We start from the raw sequence: 13228 nt of genomic DNA, 5'->3' as shown, positions 1-13228 counted from the left end.
ATTTATTCATCTGCGTTCCTCTTTCCAATAATCCATCCATCCACCCATGGCAAGTTTTGACTGCTTCCATTACAAGCAGATTGTTCAAATAAATCAAGCCTCGCTCTCTTTACGTTTTTTGTGTGTTTCCCCCCGCCCCCGACTTCTTTCTCTTTTCTCTCGGCACCCGGCAGCCGTCCATGTGGAACAACGTCTCTAAATAAAAAGCACATTGAGAGGCTGATGAGGATGACAGACTGTAAACTGGGAATTTGTTCTCCTTAGCAAATAAGATTCACCTTTTGTACAAAGCATCCATTGGGGTCGAGTTGGTAGAGTTGGAAACCCTCTTTTTTTTTGATAACATGTACATATTATTGTGATGCAAATTACAAGAAGCACCAATTTGACTGCTTTGTATCACAAATAGTGAGTTTGTTCATCACATTTCAATGCACATAACAGGTCAGATCATTAAGCTGCAGTACGTAAGTAAAAAATTTTTCTCTTTACATATTTGTTGAAACTGTCACCATGTCGTGACAGTATGGTGAGACAGGTAAACTGTGAAAAAACTCCCCTGCCTTCTCCCATTGCTGACTAACTAACAACCAATCAGAGATAGGAGGCGGGTCTTAGTGGTGTCAATCACTCTTGTATGTGTTTGCCCTTCGTCCATTACAGCAGTGGTCCCCAACCCCCGGTCCGTGGACCAATTGGTACCGATTCCAGAAGAAAATCCAGTAAAACCCACAACATACCAAACGTGAATTTCTAATAATCAAACACGGATGACGATGTAGAAGCAGCAGTGATAGTTTGTGGCTCATTTTAAGCGATAAAAGACGTAACTAAAAGAAAAGGCGTTTGATAAAAGACGGAAGGATCAGCTGCTCTATTTGCTGCACTATGATTTGGAGGCGAGTTATGTTTTTTCATAGTTAACCATTTTAACTGAATAAACATCCATGTTTATTAAGCACATGATAGTTTCCACATATCATCTCCGATGTCCACCAGACTCTCGGTTGCGCCATGTCAGCCGTTTGGGATTCCCCTCCGTGCTTATTACGTCACCGCGTTTTCTGATTGGCTACCTGTCACATTCAACATGTTGGGGAAACCAGGACAAAAAAATGTGAAATTGTGCCATGTGAAGTAGGCTTTAGCTTACCCACCAACATGCAGAAGCCTTATCTGACGACTTACAATAATATCTGCTTTATTTATTTATTTCAGCTTTGAGAACAAAGCACTGTAACAAGACTGGTTTGCTTACAGGGACATGTGTTGTAATATAGTGAACTCTGTGTGCAAACAGCTCTAATGCTACTGTCTTAATTTGTTATTCACTGTACTAACTAGTCATATTCAATATTCTTAAGTTATCCAGAGAAAAATGTTCAATGCGGGTATATATTCATCAGTCGTCATTTACTGAAATAGCTTTTGATGATTATTACTGAAAAAAAAGAATTAATTATAAAATTATAATCAATCAAGACTGATAAAAAATTATAGTTTACAATGAAAAGGGACTAATATTTGATTGTGGAAGTGTATGCTCGATTTGTGCTCTAACCACAAACCAAACAACAATCTCATGTAAACTCTTAAATCCACCACTAAGTCATTAAACGCATGAGTAAAAATGCATCAGTGACCAAACAACACAGATGATAACAATAATAAGTCATTTTAATACTGTTCTGTTCTCAGCATTGGTAAAATATATACAGAAATGCTACAAGTGAAACTAACAAACAAACAAAGAAGACAACGATAAGAAAAGACAATTTTCCCTAAACAAACTGGGAAGGTACTGTTAAAAAGCATGTGTAAAAAAAAAAGTATTACAAACAGAACCTGCTATTTTCACTGGCCAAAGAAAAATGGAGAATCTTCTAGTTACAAATTTTGTAAAACTGTTTAAAAGAAAACGGGAAGACAAAACTGGTGATGGATGGTCTTGGTTTATATATACTGTATATATATATATATATATATATATATATATATAAAGATACAGAAAAATGAACAAATAGACAAAACTTTTAAAAAGTAATGAGGGTTTTTGACAAATTTAACTCCAATGAAGTTGATGTTTCAGTTTATCCAGTTTATACAGTGTGGCATGGGGCAAAATAAAAAACCTTTTGAGATGTGTACAAAATCACAACGCGACTCTTTAACGTTTTCACAATGACATCGCTTTAAAAACACATAATTGCTCTCATTAATTTTTTTCCCCGCCATGAAAATTAAATAAATAAGTATGACGGAAACCCCCAAAGTGTGTCACAGTCTCGCTGCACGTCACAGAAGCCCACTCTTGCTGTGTCGGGGTTGTTATTGTTGTTACTCCGTTATGGAGAACAAACACAAACATTATTTTGAGCTGAACATGTTGTACATCTTCAATAGAGAAATATTAATAGCATTAATTGCAATTCTATTTCGATGTTAAATTTGGATTAAAAATGCAAACTTGTGTGCATTTTTAAGTTTGTGTTTTATTGCTACCGGTGTGCTTTGATAAGGTCTCGTGAGAATTAGACTGGTATTTATCTTTACGCAAACTGTAACTTAGGAAACTTTTAAGTGATGTTAACAAAAATGACAAGCAGTAAAAATAACCATGACGATACATCTTTTTTTGTAGGGCAAATGTCAGATTTCTGAGCAAAAGACACCCCAAAATCAAACTGTATTTTAATGATTGAAAATATGAACACAATTCATTGCTTTTCCAGTGGATGAGTGATTTTAGCGTTACTTCTTGACACATAAAGCTATTGTCTCTCTTAAAACAAGAAGTGACCACCTGGTGCAGTACTGGTGTACACAGGAGGACAGTTACTTTACAAGAACAAGATTTGTTTAATGAGACTATGTCAATTTACATATTCCCATTAAATATTGAAATATTCCCATCTGTTTAGTGCCTAATTAACTTGGAAAAACGATATACTCCTGATAAGAACTATAAAGTTAATCTATGCTGAAAGTATGGGTGAACTACGACAGGTTTAGACGACAACAGGTCTGTTCCACCCCACACTCAAACAGTTTCTCTTTTGGATTATAAAACAATCTGGACTAAAATTTTGGATTTGGAAAGAGGGAGAAAGACACGACACAGTTAATGCCATGAAAGTTTATCAGGTTGGAGAATGTGTCATTTTACAACAGTTTTTTTTTTATTTTTACGTTTGTTGTACCCTGCTGCTACAAACCATCTAAAGCATTCAACCCATTACTGGTCTTTGTAAATGGTCCTTCTGCTGTTTTGCCGCAGTAATTAGCTTCTGATGCTACTCATCTTTCTCCATGTCTGAGCCAAATGAAGGAGTGAGTTTTACTACAACTAGATTTTATACCAACGTTTTACCTTTGTTTCCACCCACCACGTCTTGTATTAGTGTAAAATTACATTTTATGGTCAAAAAGAATATTATGGATAATGGCCTCTTTTCACCAATGCCTACTCAGCGTGGCTCAGCTCGGCTCTACATGGTGATGAAGGTTTTCCACTTGTAATGGTTATGCTTTAACAGCCCATTTTTTAAGACCCTACTTCGCTGGGGTTTGCTGAAAACGCAACATCAGGTGGACTAGGGAGTCACTAGAGTAACTCCCCTACAATAACTTGACCCACCATTTATAAAAACTCACATTCACTCTATGTGAAGTTTTTAAGTTACCACATTTCTCCTGATTTCTTCCCCTTCACTGGACAAATTACCTTACAAAGGTTTTTGATAAACTTTCATTTGAGCCGGGACATTTTGATAGCATCGCTCATGTCCTGGGTGTACATTGCATTATGCTCTGTAGTCCAAGTTTTCTGTTTCAAACTTAACGTGATCATATTTCCGTTCTTTGTTTTTCAAGAACCAATTTTCTTGATTCTGGACATAGAATATAGTGAAGGTGTCTTGAGCTGAACAAAAATAAAGAGGAAAAGTTGACATGATGAGACATAATGACATTATGCCCTTTGAGCAGAAACAACTATTGCTTCATCTCTCAACAATATTAATACTAAATGACTATTTACAAAAAAACGCAGTAAAATTTACAAAAAATGCAGAAAACCAACTGGTAAAACAGCCTCTCTGTAACGGCACAGAATAATACAAATAAAGTCCATTTTACTTAATCTTTCACAGTAAATTTAATTCCAGAGAAGCCAAAGGCTCTGCCATGTAGGAAACTGTGGTGGTTCTGGAGAAACTGCAGAATCCCAAATCTGTGTTGGCGAGGTTTGTTTTGTCCTTACATTAGACAATGTTGACGCTTGAATCCAGACTTTGAACAGCGGTTATAGTCTGTAATAATTTGCAAAGTTTCCGAACATAACTTTGTTGTTGCTTCTCCAAATCTTCGCTTTGTAGCAGTCATCACAAAAGAAACAAATGCAGTTTTCAGTGCAACTTCTTTTTTCAATCCCTTGCAGGTACTTGAAAGTCCATTGACATTAAAATGTATGATTCAAAAGTCTTCATGTCTTTAAACCTCTGGCACTTCTCCAGTTCAAGGCACTTTTTCAGTTTCAGTATTCCCATATCCAGCAACAAGATTAAAGTCTTTCTCTTTCTTTTAAGCAAAGAAAAAAAAGTAGAGTTATAGTAGGTCACTGCTAGCTGGCACTGTCCACTAAAAAGACCCTTCTAATTGATTGCACTTGATTTATTGATTGGATTAGATGTTCCACTGCCATCCTCCATTCACTGAATTTCAATCGCGTCTTCTTCATTGTCCCATAGTGGTTAAGCACATTTGGAATATGCTGTGATCTGAAATCCCATTGTTTTGAGTCTCTTAAATATATAATCTGGTATGTTATTTCATCATATGCACAACAAAGGACAGAAAGTGCCCTATCTCCAATAGTGGACATCTGATATGGGTATGAAAAAAACTAAGAGAGATATAGCAGGTTCAGAAAGTCCCAATGGAAACTCTGCTTAGACTCTGCTCAGCGTTAGAAATAAGACGGCTTCAGTGTTGCTTGATTGTTATTTGATGGACAGTGTCCTTGCATCAAGGGTGCTTCATAGTCCAAACTTCCATTTTGTTGCAGTAATGGAGGGAGTTGTGGGGTCTGGCAGCGATCTGCCTCGGGCTGTTTGAGAGGTAGTGTACCATTGACTCCGTTCTCTAGATGAACCTTTTTACCCTCCAAGTCTATTGCCTCAGGATCTGCTGAGCCCAGCTCTAGCTCCATTTCTGAATTTGCCTGCCTTTTCTTCTGTACACAGATGATTGTACCAGCCACCAAAACCAACACCAGGACTAATGCTAGGACCGCCAGCGCTGCAATGAGATTCTTTGTCATAGGGGTGTCTAGATCTATCAAATGTTCTACAAAGACAGTAGGACTAGTGCGAGCCTCTGTACAGGGACCCAGTTCTACAGAGCTGTTGCCTTTATAAATGATCTTTTCTCCAAGAGGACTGACACAGACCAAGTAGGTACAGTTTGGGTTCAAACCTCGTAAAGTGTATACAGGGTAGTATGTTGGCAAACTCAGCATTTGAGGGCGACGGTCAGGGCCAGAGAGGTTACGATAGGTTAGCCTGATGCCACGAATGTTAGGCCGTGTCCCGATGAAGCGGTGCAGGTCAAGGAGTATTGATGTGGATGTCACCTCCCGTGAGCTGATCGCATCTAGTTTATCTGGCATTGCTGAAGTCACCAGAGAGACCTCTGTTTCAGATTTCTGCGGGACCTCGGGAATTTCACAGTAGTCGCCAGATGATCCCGAAGAGCACAAACATTTGAGTAGGCCATTCGGGTCAAAATAGCAAGTCCCTCCATTCAAGCAGATGTTTTGTGGGCAGAAATGTAACTCGTTTTCCACAACAGTAGAGCTAGGAGACACTGGAGGATCTGATCCGAAGGATGGGTTGTCTGTTATGTAGGAAAAAGTTTCATCACTAGGTGGTAGAGGGGGAGGGATAGCATTAGTATGGGTGGTTTCTGGAGAGGTGGTAGGGATTTGGGGAACTGGGGTGTTTTCTACAGGGGAGCCAACAGATTCTGTTGTGGTTAGTGGACATCCAAAGTCGTTGTGCTCTAATGCCGAAAGTGTCTTCCCAGCATTAACGAGAGGAAAATGGCATCTGGTTTCCTCTGGTCGCTTCAAATTGACTTCCTTCTCTTTTAGCCAGACAGGGAACCAGGCTAGTGGACAGAGACAGTTGAAGGGGTTCTCAGCTACGGTCAGTTGTGTCAACTTTGAGAAGCTTTCAAAAAAACCTTCAGGAAATCCCTGGAGATTAACTCCGCTTAGATCCAATTCTTGAAGTGCAACCAGTTGCTGAAAGTCACTCACCCTCAGCTCAAAAAGTGGGTTAGCAGCTAGGCTTAGTTTCGTAAGCCCCTTGAGGGATTCCTGCTTCAGGGCTTGAGGGACTTCCTTTAACTGATTCATTGACAAGTCAAGTTCATGAAGGTTTTTCAGGGAGGCTACAAGATTTTCATCCAATGACGGTAGCCCTAATGAGGACAATTTTAGGGCTTCTAGATGGGGAGTATGAAGATGTGAACGTTCCAAAGATGGGAGTTTATTGTCACTGAGGTCTAAAAGAAGTAGCCTGGGGAAATTGAGAAAAGGCAGGGAGGTGAGCCTGTTTCCTTGCAGCTTCAACTCCAACAGCATCTCTAAACCTTCAAAAGCTTCCCAATGAATGCTCTGAATGAGGTTTCCATGGAGATACAGCCTCTCTAACTGGCCCAACCCTGAGAAGCTGTCTTTGGAAATGTGAGTTATATGGTTAGCAGAAAGGTCTAAGTTCTTCAATTTAGACAGCGACTTAAAAGCCATGTCAGGAATTTCCGCTAACTTATTCTGGCTCAGGTCCAGTGACAGCAACTCGACAATGTCTTTGAAGTCATCTTGGGCCAAGGTTTCAATATCGTTCTGAAAGACGTATAGATGCTGGGTGGAGATGGGGACACGGGGTACAGTGCTGGACCGCCTGTAAATGCAAAACACTGAGTTTGGGGAGATGCAGGAACAGGATTCTGGGCAATCAGTGGAGAACACCACTTCAGAGGCCAGTAGGAAGCATACGATGTAGAGGAACATGATGACGGCAGCCCAACGCTCTGAAAAACATAAAACAGAAAGAAAAAGGTTAATTTTGATTTGCTGGTTGAGCAGGTCATATTTAAAAGACATTTTGAAATTATGTGTGAATGCTTTCCTGTCCACATTTTTAACTTTAGGTACAGCCGTAGACCCAACAATTGAAATGCAGACTTCTACTCATTGTTGGAAACGTACTAAGCTAATTGTTGGATAAATTTGATCCAAATTTGTTGGCAGGAAATATTCTGCCAACAAATGTACAATAATTTTCTGGTGAAGCTGTCTGACTTAAGAAATTGCAAGTGTGTGATGCAGCTTATATGGTCTTGTAAAAGTTATTATATTTAGGAGATGTTTGTACTTTTAGTTTGTCCCCAAGCCAAAACCCAAGTCAACTTCATCAAGCACTATGCCCTCTGTATAAATTAAACTGGCTCCACCAACTGTGTCACACAACTATTGTCTGCATATTGATTTTTAAATTATTTTATTTCTTGCCCTTATTTTCCTATTTCTGTAAATGTTGGACATAGCAGTACCTATGCCTTAGGTCAGTGGTTCTCAAACTTTTTTCATTGATGTACCCCCTTAAAAATATATTTTTAGTCAAGTACCCCCTGACACGGGCAAAATATTTTTGGAATAAAAAAGAGGTACAGTGCTGTAAAATCACTGTCTGATTTATTAAAGCCAAACAACTTATATCAGTGAACCTGACAAATACATCCATATTGCAAACATGGCATGGTTAAACAAAAAAGAAAAACAGAAGACGGTGACCACCAGGAAGGTATAAAACCAGTCAAAACTGAAATATGCAAAACGCTGCTAATTTATATTGGTCTCTGTAATGGTACAAAATTAAATATATACATAAATAATAATTCAGTGCATGAACACACATTTATATTTTATCAAACTTTTTACAAACGAATTTTTCCCAAGACTTATTATGAGGAGCCTGCTGATTTTTTAAAGATATTTTGAAAAGCTTCACGTACCCCCTTCAGTACCTCCACGTACCCCCAGGGGTACGCGTACCCCCATTTGAGAACCACTGCCTTAGGTAATGCAATTATTTCGTCAGTACTTCAAACCATTGGATGTCAACTCATATTTTTCAGCTTTTCTGTTTTGATCCTATTTTTAATCCATTCATTTTTTTTGCCAATGGTTTTACTGCACCTTCTGTGTTTATCCTGGTGTTTTTCTCGCAGTTTCTGAAAAACGCTTAATAAATAAAAACTGATCAATTGATCGCTTGATAGTTCTGTCTAAAATGCCATAATTTAGACGTAAAACCAGAAAAGCAAAGCGTTTGTACTTTCTTGACCACCACAGCATGCCGTTACTTTCACTTACTGAATCAAAGTAGCAGCTCTTTGGTTTCAGACCAAATGAGAGCTCTCTGCTGGGATGAAAATACATTTAGATTACTAGACTTTCACTATGTGCGGTCACTTACTGTTTATGGAACATTAGAGCCAGTCATTTCAGGATCCCAGAGTACTACTGGCACACACCGAGTAATTTGATGACAGGAAAAGAGAGGAAATATAATTATGTGTTAGTATCAAAACAGGAAGAGCAAGAGGAGAAACTGGGACAGCATGTTATCTTATGAGACTTAGTGGAATATTAAAAAAAATATTTTTTTATTTGTTCCTTTACTTATTGTAGTTTTACTTATTGACCTATGACCCTATTTTAAACCAGACAAAGTAATTAGACATGCAGCTTTTCATCTACAAAGAAAGTAAATTTCACTTGAGGACTCAATAAGAAGCTTTTCGTTTGTTTTAAGTAAAAACGACACATCCATCATTCTTTGAACACGATGTGAGTTGCCAGTTTCAGGACGGTGTGTATGCGGTTTTGAATGTGCCCACGAGACGTCAAGATGGCAACACAAACTTTGGCTGACCTTCTCTGACTGACTAGTTATTTCAACTTTGCACTTGATGCTGACCTTCACATGGACAAGTGTGAACCAAAACCCAGCTACACTGCCGAGCCAAAAAGTGTAAATGTAAAGAAATGTATAGAATTAGCGTCATGGAAAATGATGTGACGTTAATAACATGGTTTTAGGTCCATTTTAAGAATGACAGCCAGAGCATTTTGTCTCCAGGACTTGAGTAGGGTCACTACAAACTCTGAGTTTTTTTGTTGTCGTTTGTTTGACAGTATTAGAGAGGGATTAATAACAAGAGTTTTGACAAACCAATTATTTCAAGACGTTTACACTGTGTAAGTATTTGAAAATTTATGACAACAGATGCTTAAGTGGAAAATATCATGTATTTTCTAGGAACGCCATGTCATTTAATAACACAAATATAACTTCAAAGAAATTTGACTTTGCGATTTAACGCCTTGAAATTCGGCCTCTGCCTCTTTAAGAAGCTCCGGCTCTTGCCGACACGTTGCCTTCAGCATGTCATCGCAGCAACATTCTCCATGAAGTCATTTTCAACTGTTCTCCTAGTTTCACCAAGTGTTTGCTTATTGCTGCTGTTGCTAGTCTGGAGGAGCTGCCTGAGGAAGGTGAGGGCTGCTCTGTAAGGCGGAAGCTGGGCTTTCAGATTGCAGCTCCAAGGAAGAGCTTTATGGAAACAGGTGGCGCTTTGTGAGCAAGCCACTAAACGGCAACTAGCGATTGAAGGATTTCTCAAAAATGCATGAAAGAATCAACACAACAACCTGGGTATGTTCTTGATGATGGATCAGTTATCCATGGTGCTCTTTACACCACACAAACAGAATTACAGAAATACGTAAATACCATAAACTTGCAAATTAAATCTTTTTTTTGTTCCAACGATCCCAAATTTATTGTGACAAATTTCAAATTCACAAAGAGATCACAGCAGTATAAATAATACACTTTTCATTTGCAACATAAAAGTTGTTATCTTCTTAACAACAATAAGGAGACCAATGAACTTCTAAAGCCTGCAAGTCAACGAAAAGATGCACAAAACCACATGGTACAAACATACATCTCAAGGTGCTGTTTGGACACGTCCCTTGCTTCAGCAGCAGGGGATTTGGGGTCTTTCAACCCATATCCCTCACACACATATTACTGCATATGTTTCCACAAGCGCATGCATAAACTCAGTCCACTACACAGCTGGATTCTGTTACCCACAGTTCACTGCAGCAATCGGTCACTGTGAGACAGAATGAGAGACCCACATAAACCTTCATCCTCCCCTTGTGATAAGACAGAGACAGTGGGAGAACAGAGAATGAAGTCTCCATCTGTGTTTCTCTACTATCTTTCTGCAAAGGAGCAGTATTATGTGTTTTCCAGGCACATAGTGCCCTTTTTGAAGCACAATAAAGTAACTATTTTAACTTCAGTTGTTCTAAAAATGCTGTGCATGTCAAATAGGACTTAAATGAAATTTGACTTGGTAATTTAACACCTTGTTAGTGGGCTTCTGTCTCTTTAAGAGAATCTTGCTCTTCCTGAAACTCCGCCTTCAGGAAGTCATCACAACATGGCTCCTCCATTAACCCTTTAATGGAGGGTTTCCATTCACCAGCGTTAGACTAAGAAGTAGCTTGTATAATGAGTTTGGCAGATGCACCAGCTGTTTGCTAATTTCTGCTGGCTAGTCTGAAGGAGCTGACAAGGGAAGGTTGCTCTGTGAGGCAGAAGCTCAGTAGATTGGAAACTGTGACTCTGGGGAGGAGCTTCACCTCGAAGGTGGAGCTAGGTCCACCCAGCCGTTTCGCACAGCTGATTGGTTGCCATGGGAGATTAAGGGATTTCTCAATCATGCATGAAAGAATCAAAGTATGTTTTTGATTAGAGAACAAAATTATAACATGATGTCAAGCTAAAAAAAAAAAAAGTTTATTTTACATAATACTGCCCCTATAATGAAGACTCCCACTGCGCTGTGTGTGATTTGCTACAGGACAGCTAACGGCAGTTATCCTGCCAAGAACAGGGCTTTAGGCCAGCTAGCATTACGAAGATTATGAAAGTCACATCAAGCGACTAGGTGAGTAACGTGACTTTACAGCATCTTTAAATCACTAGAGGAAATCTTCAAATCAGACAATAAAGGCTTCACCAGTGAAGGAAGGCAAAAGGTGAAGAACTGAGAGCCGGAGACAAAGAAGCAAAGCTGGGATCATAAATTGTGTTAAGAGAGTTTACTGGGAGGTTACTTCATTTTCTTTCGGAATGAAACGGGGACTTGAGTTATTGGCACCAAATTCCCAAAGTGAAATATCCTGTTACCTCATGCCTGAAAAGCTTACCAGTCAAATCTGTTTCACAACTTCCAATCTTCCTAAAACTCTTGGTGTGTCAGTGGTGTGTGAGGAGTTAAAGTGCGACCAGGATACGTGTGCTGTTGCACAGGAATGTTTGCAAATAGGCGCACAGACATATGTGTGCGCCACGCATACTGAACCCACAATTATCTTACAATTCTCATATTGTAAGCGTATAGCTAAAACAGAGCCATAAATATTAATTTATCATTTAAATATTGGAATATTGTGAAGTATGGAGTATCGCTGCGCTTCCCCTCCCCCTCCTGTTGCTGTAAGAAAAAGAAAATCAAATTTCACCATGAAGCTTGACAGTTGGCAGGGATTAGTTCATACATGATACAAGCTAATCTGTGGATTATGTGCTAATCGTCTGACCAGCATTTCCATCTGAGTAGATGAGTAGACAGAGCCATTTAGATAATACCTGTCTTGTGGTAGATAACTTGTTAAAACACCAGGTCTTTGAAGTGCTTGTTTACAAGTGGGATGATGTAATACAGCTCAGACATTTAGAGGTGTTGTTGATGTATTCTTTTACAGAGACTTTGGTGTCTAGCAAAGAGCGGTTGTTGGTGTCTCGTCTATCAGAGTTTACTTTCGGATGGTGTCACTGAAACTTTATGCGTTTACATTTGGATACCGGTAAAAATGCAGGAGGAACACTAAAGTGTTGCCCCTCCCCCCACCCGTTTCTGTAAACTGCTGGTCCCTAGCAAGATATTGAGCTTTTTGGAAATGGTCAAGAAAGACATGAGATGTTATGGTGTAGAACTTAAAGGAGCCCCACCTGTCACTCTTATTAAGCTAGTAATTCATAGCTTCCTTTTTCCCTGTGTTGTAAACTCAGAGGCCCATTACACTTGGTTGAATTGGGAAAACCATCAGAACATACCATATTTTCCAGTCTATAAGTTGCTCCGGAGTATAAAACGCAATTATTTACAATTTTGACCATGTTGGTGACAGGTTGTGTTCAGTTAGCTTATTTTTAACAAACTCTCAAAAACTATCAGCTTTATCTTGAAAATCTGCTGGAAGTATTAATGTATGTGCTCTAAATCAGGGTGGAACCAGAACGGCTCCACTCTGTCGGTGTTCTGATGCTCTCATCATTGCTCTTCAGATTGTTCTACAGTACCTGGTGAAGTGCGCAGCAGAGCAGCGACGCCTGCAGTAAATTCAGGGATTGAGCAAAAATAAAACACGCTGTCACGACGCTGCACTATAACTCGCAGGACGAGTCAACCTATGAATAAAGCTGTGACTCCCAGTCTGGAAAATGCGGTATGCAAGTTGGAAAGTTACAAGAAAATAACAGCAGCATAAGTTTGCTCATATCTGCAGACAGTGTAAAAATCTCTTTCTTCAGAATTATGTCAAATCAATCACAAATAACACAAATCAAAATGGGAAAGTAAAGCAAGAAAAGGCAAGTGAAAAACAACATGTTGATCTTCATATGTCAGGAATTAACTATCTATCGCTGTGTATCGGTACACAGACTCTGACGTGTCCCTTGTGGCACAAATTAATGACATGTTGTGTGAGACTCTTTTATTTCTTATTATTTGAAAGTAATCCTGGTATAGTTGTTCCTTCGCCTGATTAATCCTGATCTAATCTGAGTTTCTATTGTGCTTCCTCCAGGCTTTTTACTGTAGGCCTCAGTCACTCTAACGCCCACACGCTTCTACGCTACAACAGGCGAGTTGGGAAAAACAAAGACAGAGAAACTGAATTCAAGTTAAACAGGCGGAAATGTAAGAGACGGCACTGATTCTAGACAATGACTCACAGATACAGTTCTGTTGAAGCCAGAGGTTTGATGCCAACCACCATCAAACCGGATTG

The 13228-nt window shown here is 39.2% G+C and overlaps 1 protein-coding gene across 1 annotated transcript in view; it reads right to left on the bottom strand.

The window, feature by feature from the left end:
• Positions 1-1659: 1659 nt before the first annotated feature.
• Positions 1660-13228, bottom strand: part of LOC102233016 (vasorin-like) — a 30552-nt gene continuing 18983 nt past the window's right edge. The window contains exon 2 of the mRNA XM_023334375.1: positions 1660-7095. Coding sequence (XP_023190143.1) covers positions 4967-7075 — 2109 coding nt within the window. The 5' untranslated portion in view covers positions 7076-7095 and the 3' untranslated portion in view covers positions 1660-4966. The remainder of the gene's footprint in view (positions 7096-13228) is intronic.

Source organism: Xiphophorus maculatus, chromosome 5 (genome assembly GCF_002775205.1).
Source record: "Xiphophorus maculatus strain JP 163 A chromosome 5, X_maculatus-5.0-male, whole genome shotgun sequence".
Classification (NCBI taxonomy): domain Eukaryota; kingdom Metazoa; phylum Chordata; class Actinopteri; order Cyprinodontiformes; family Poeciliidae; genus Xiphophorus; species Xiphophorus maculatus.
This window is presented reverse-complemented; position numbering and strand designations above follow the sequence as displayed.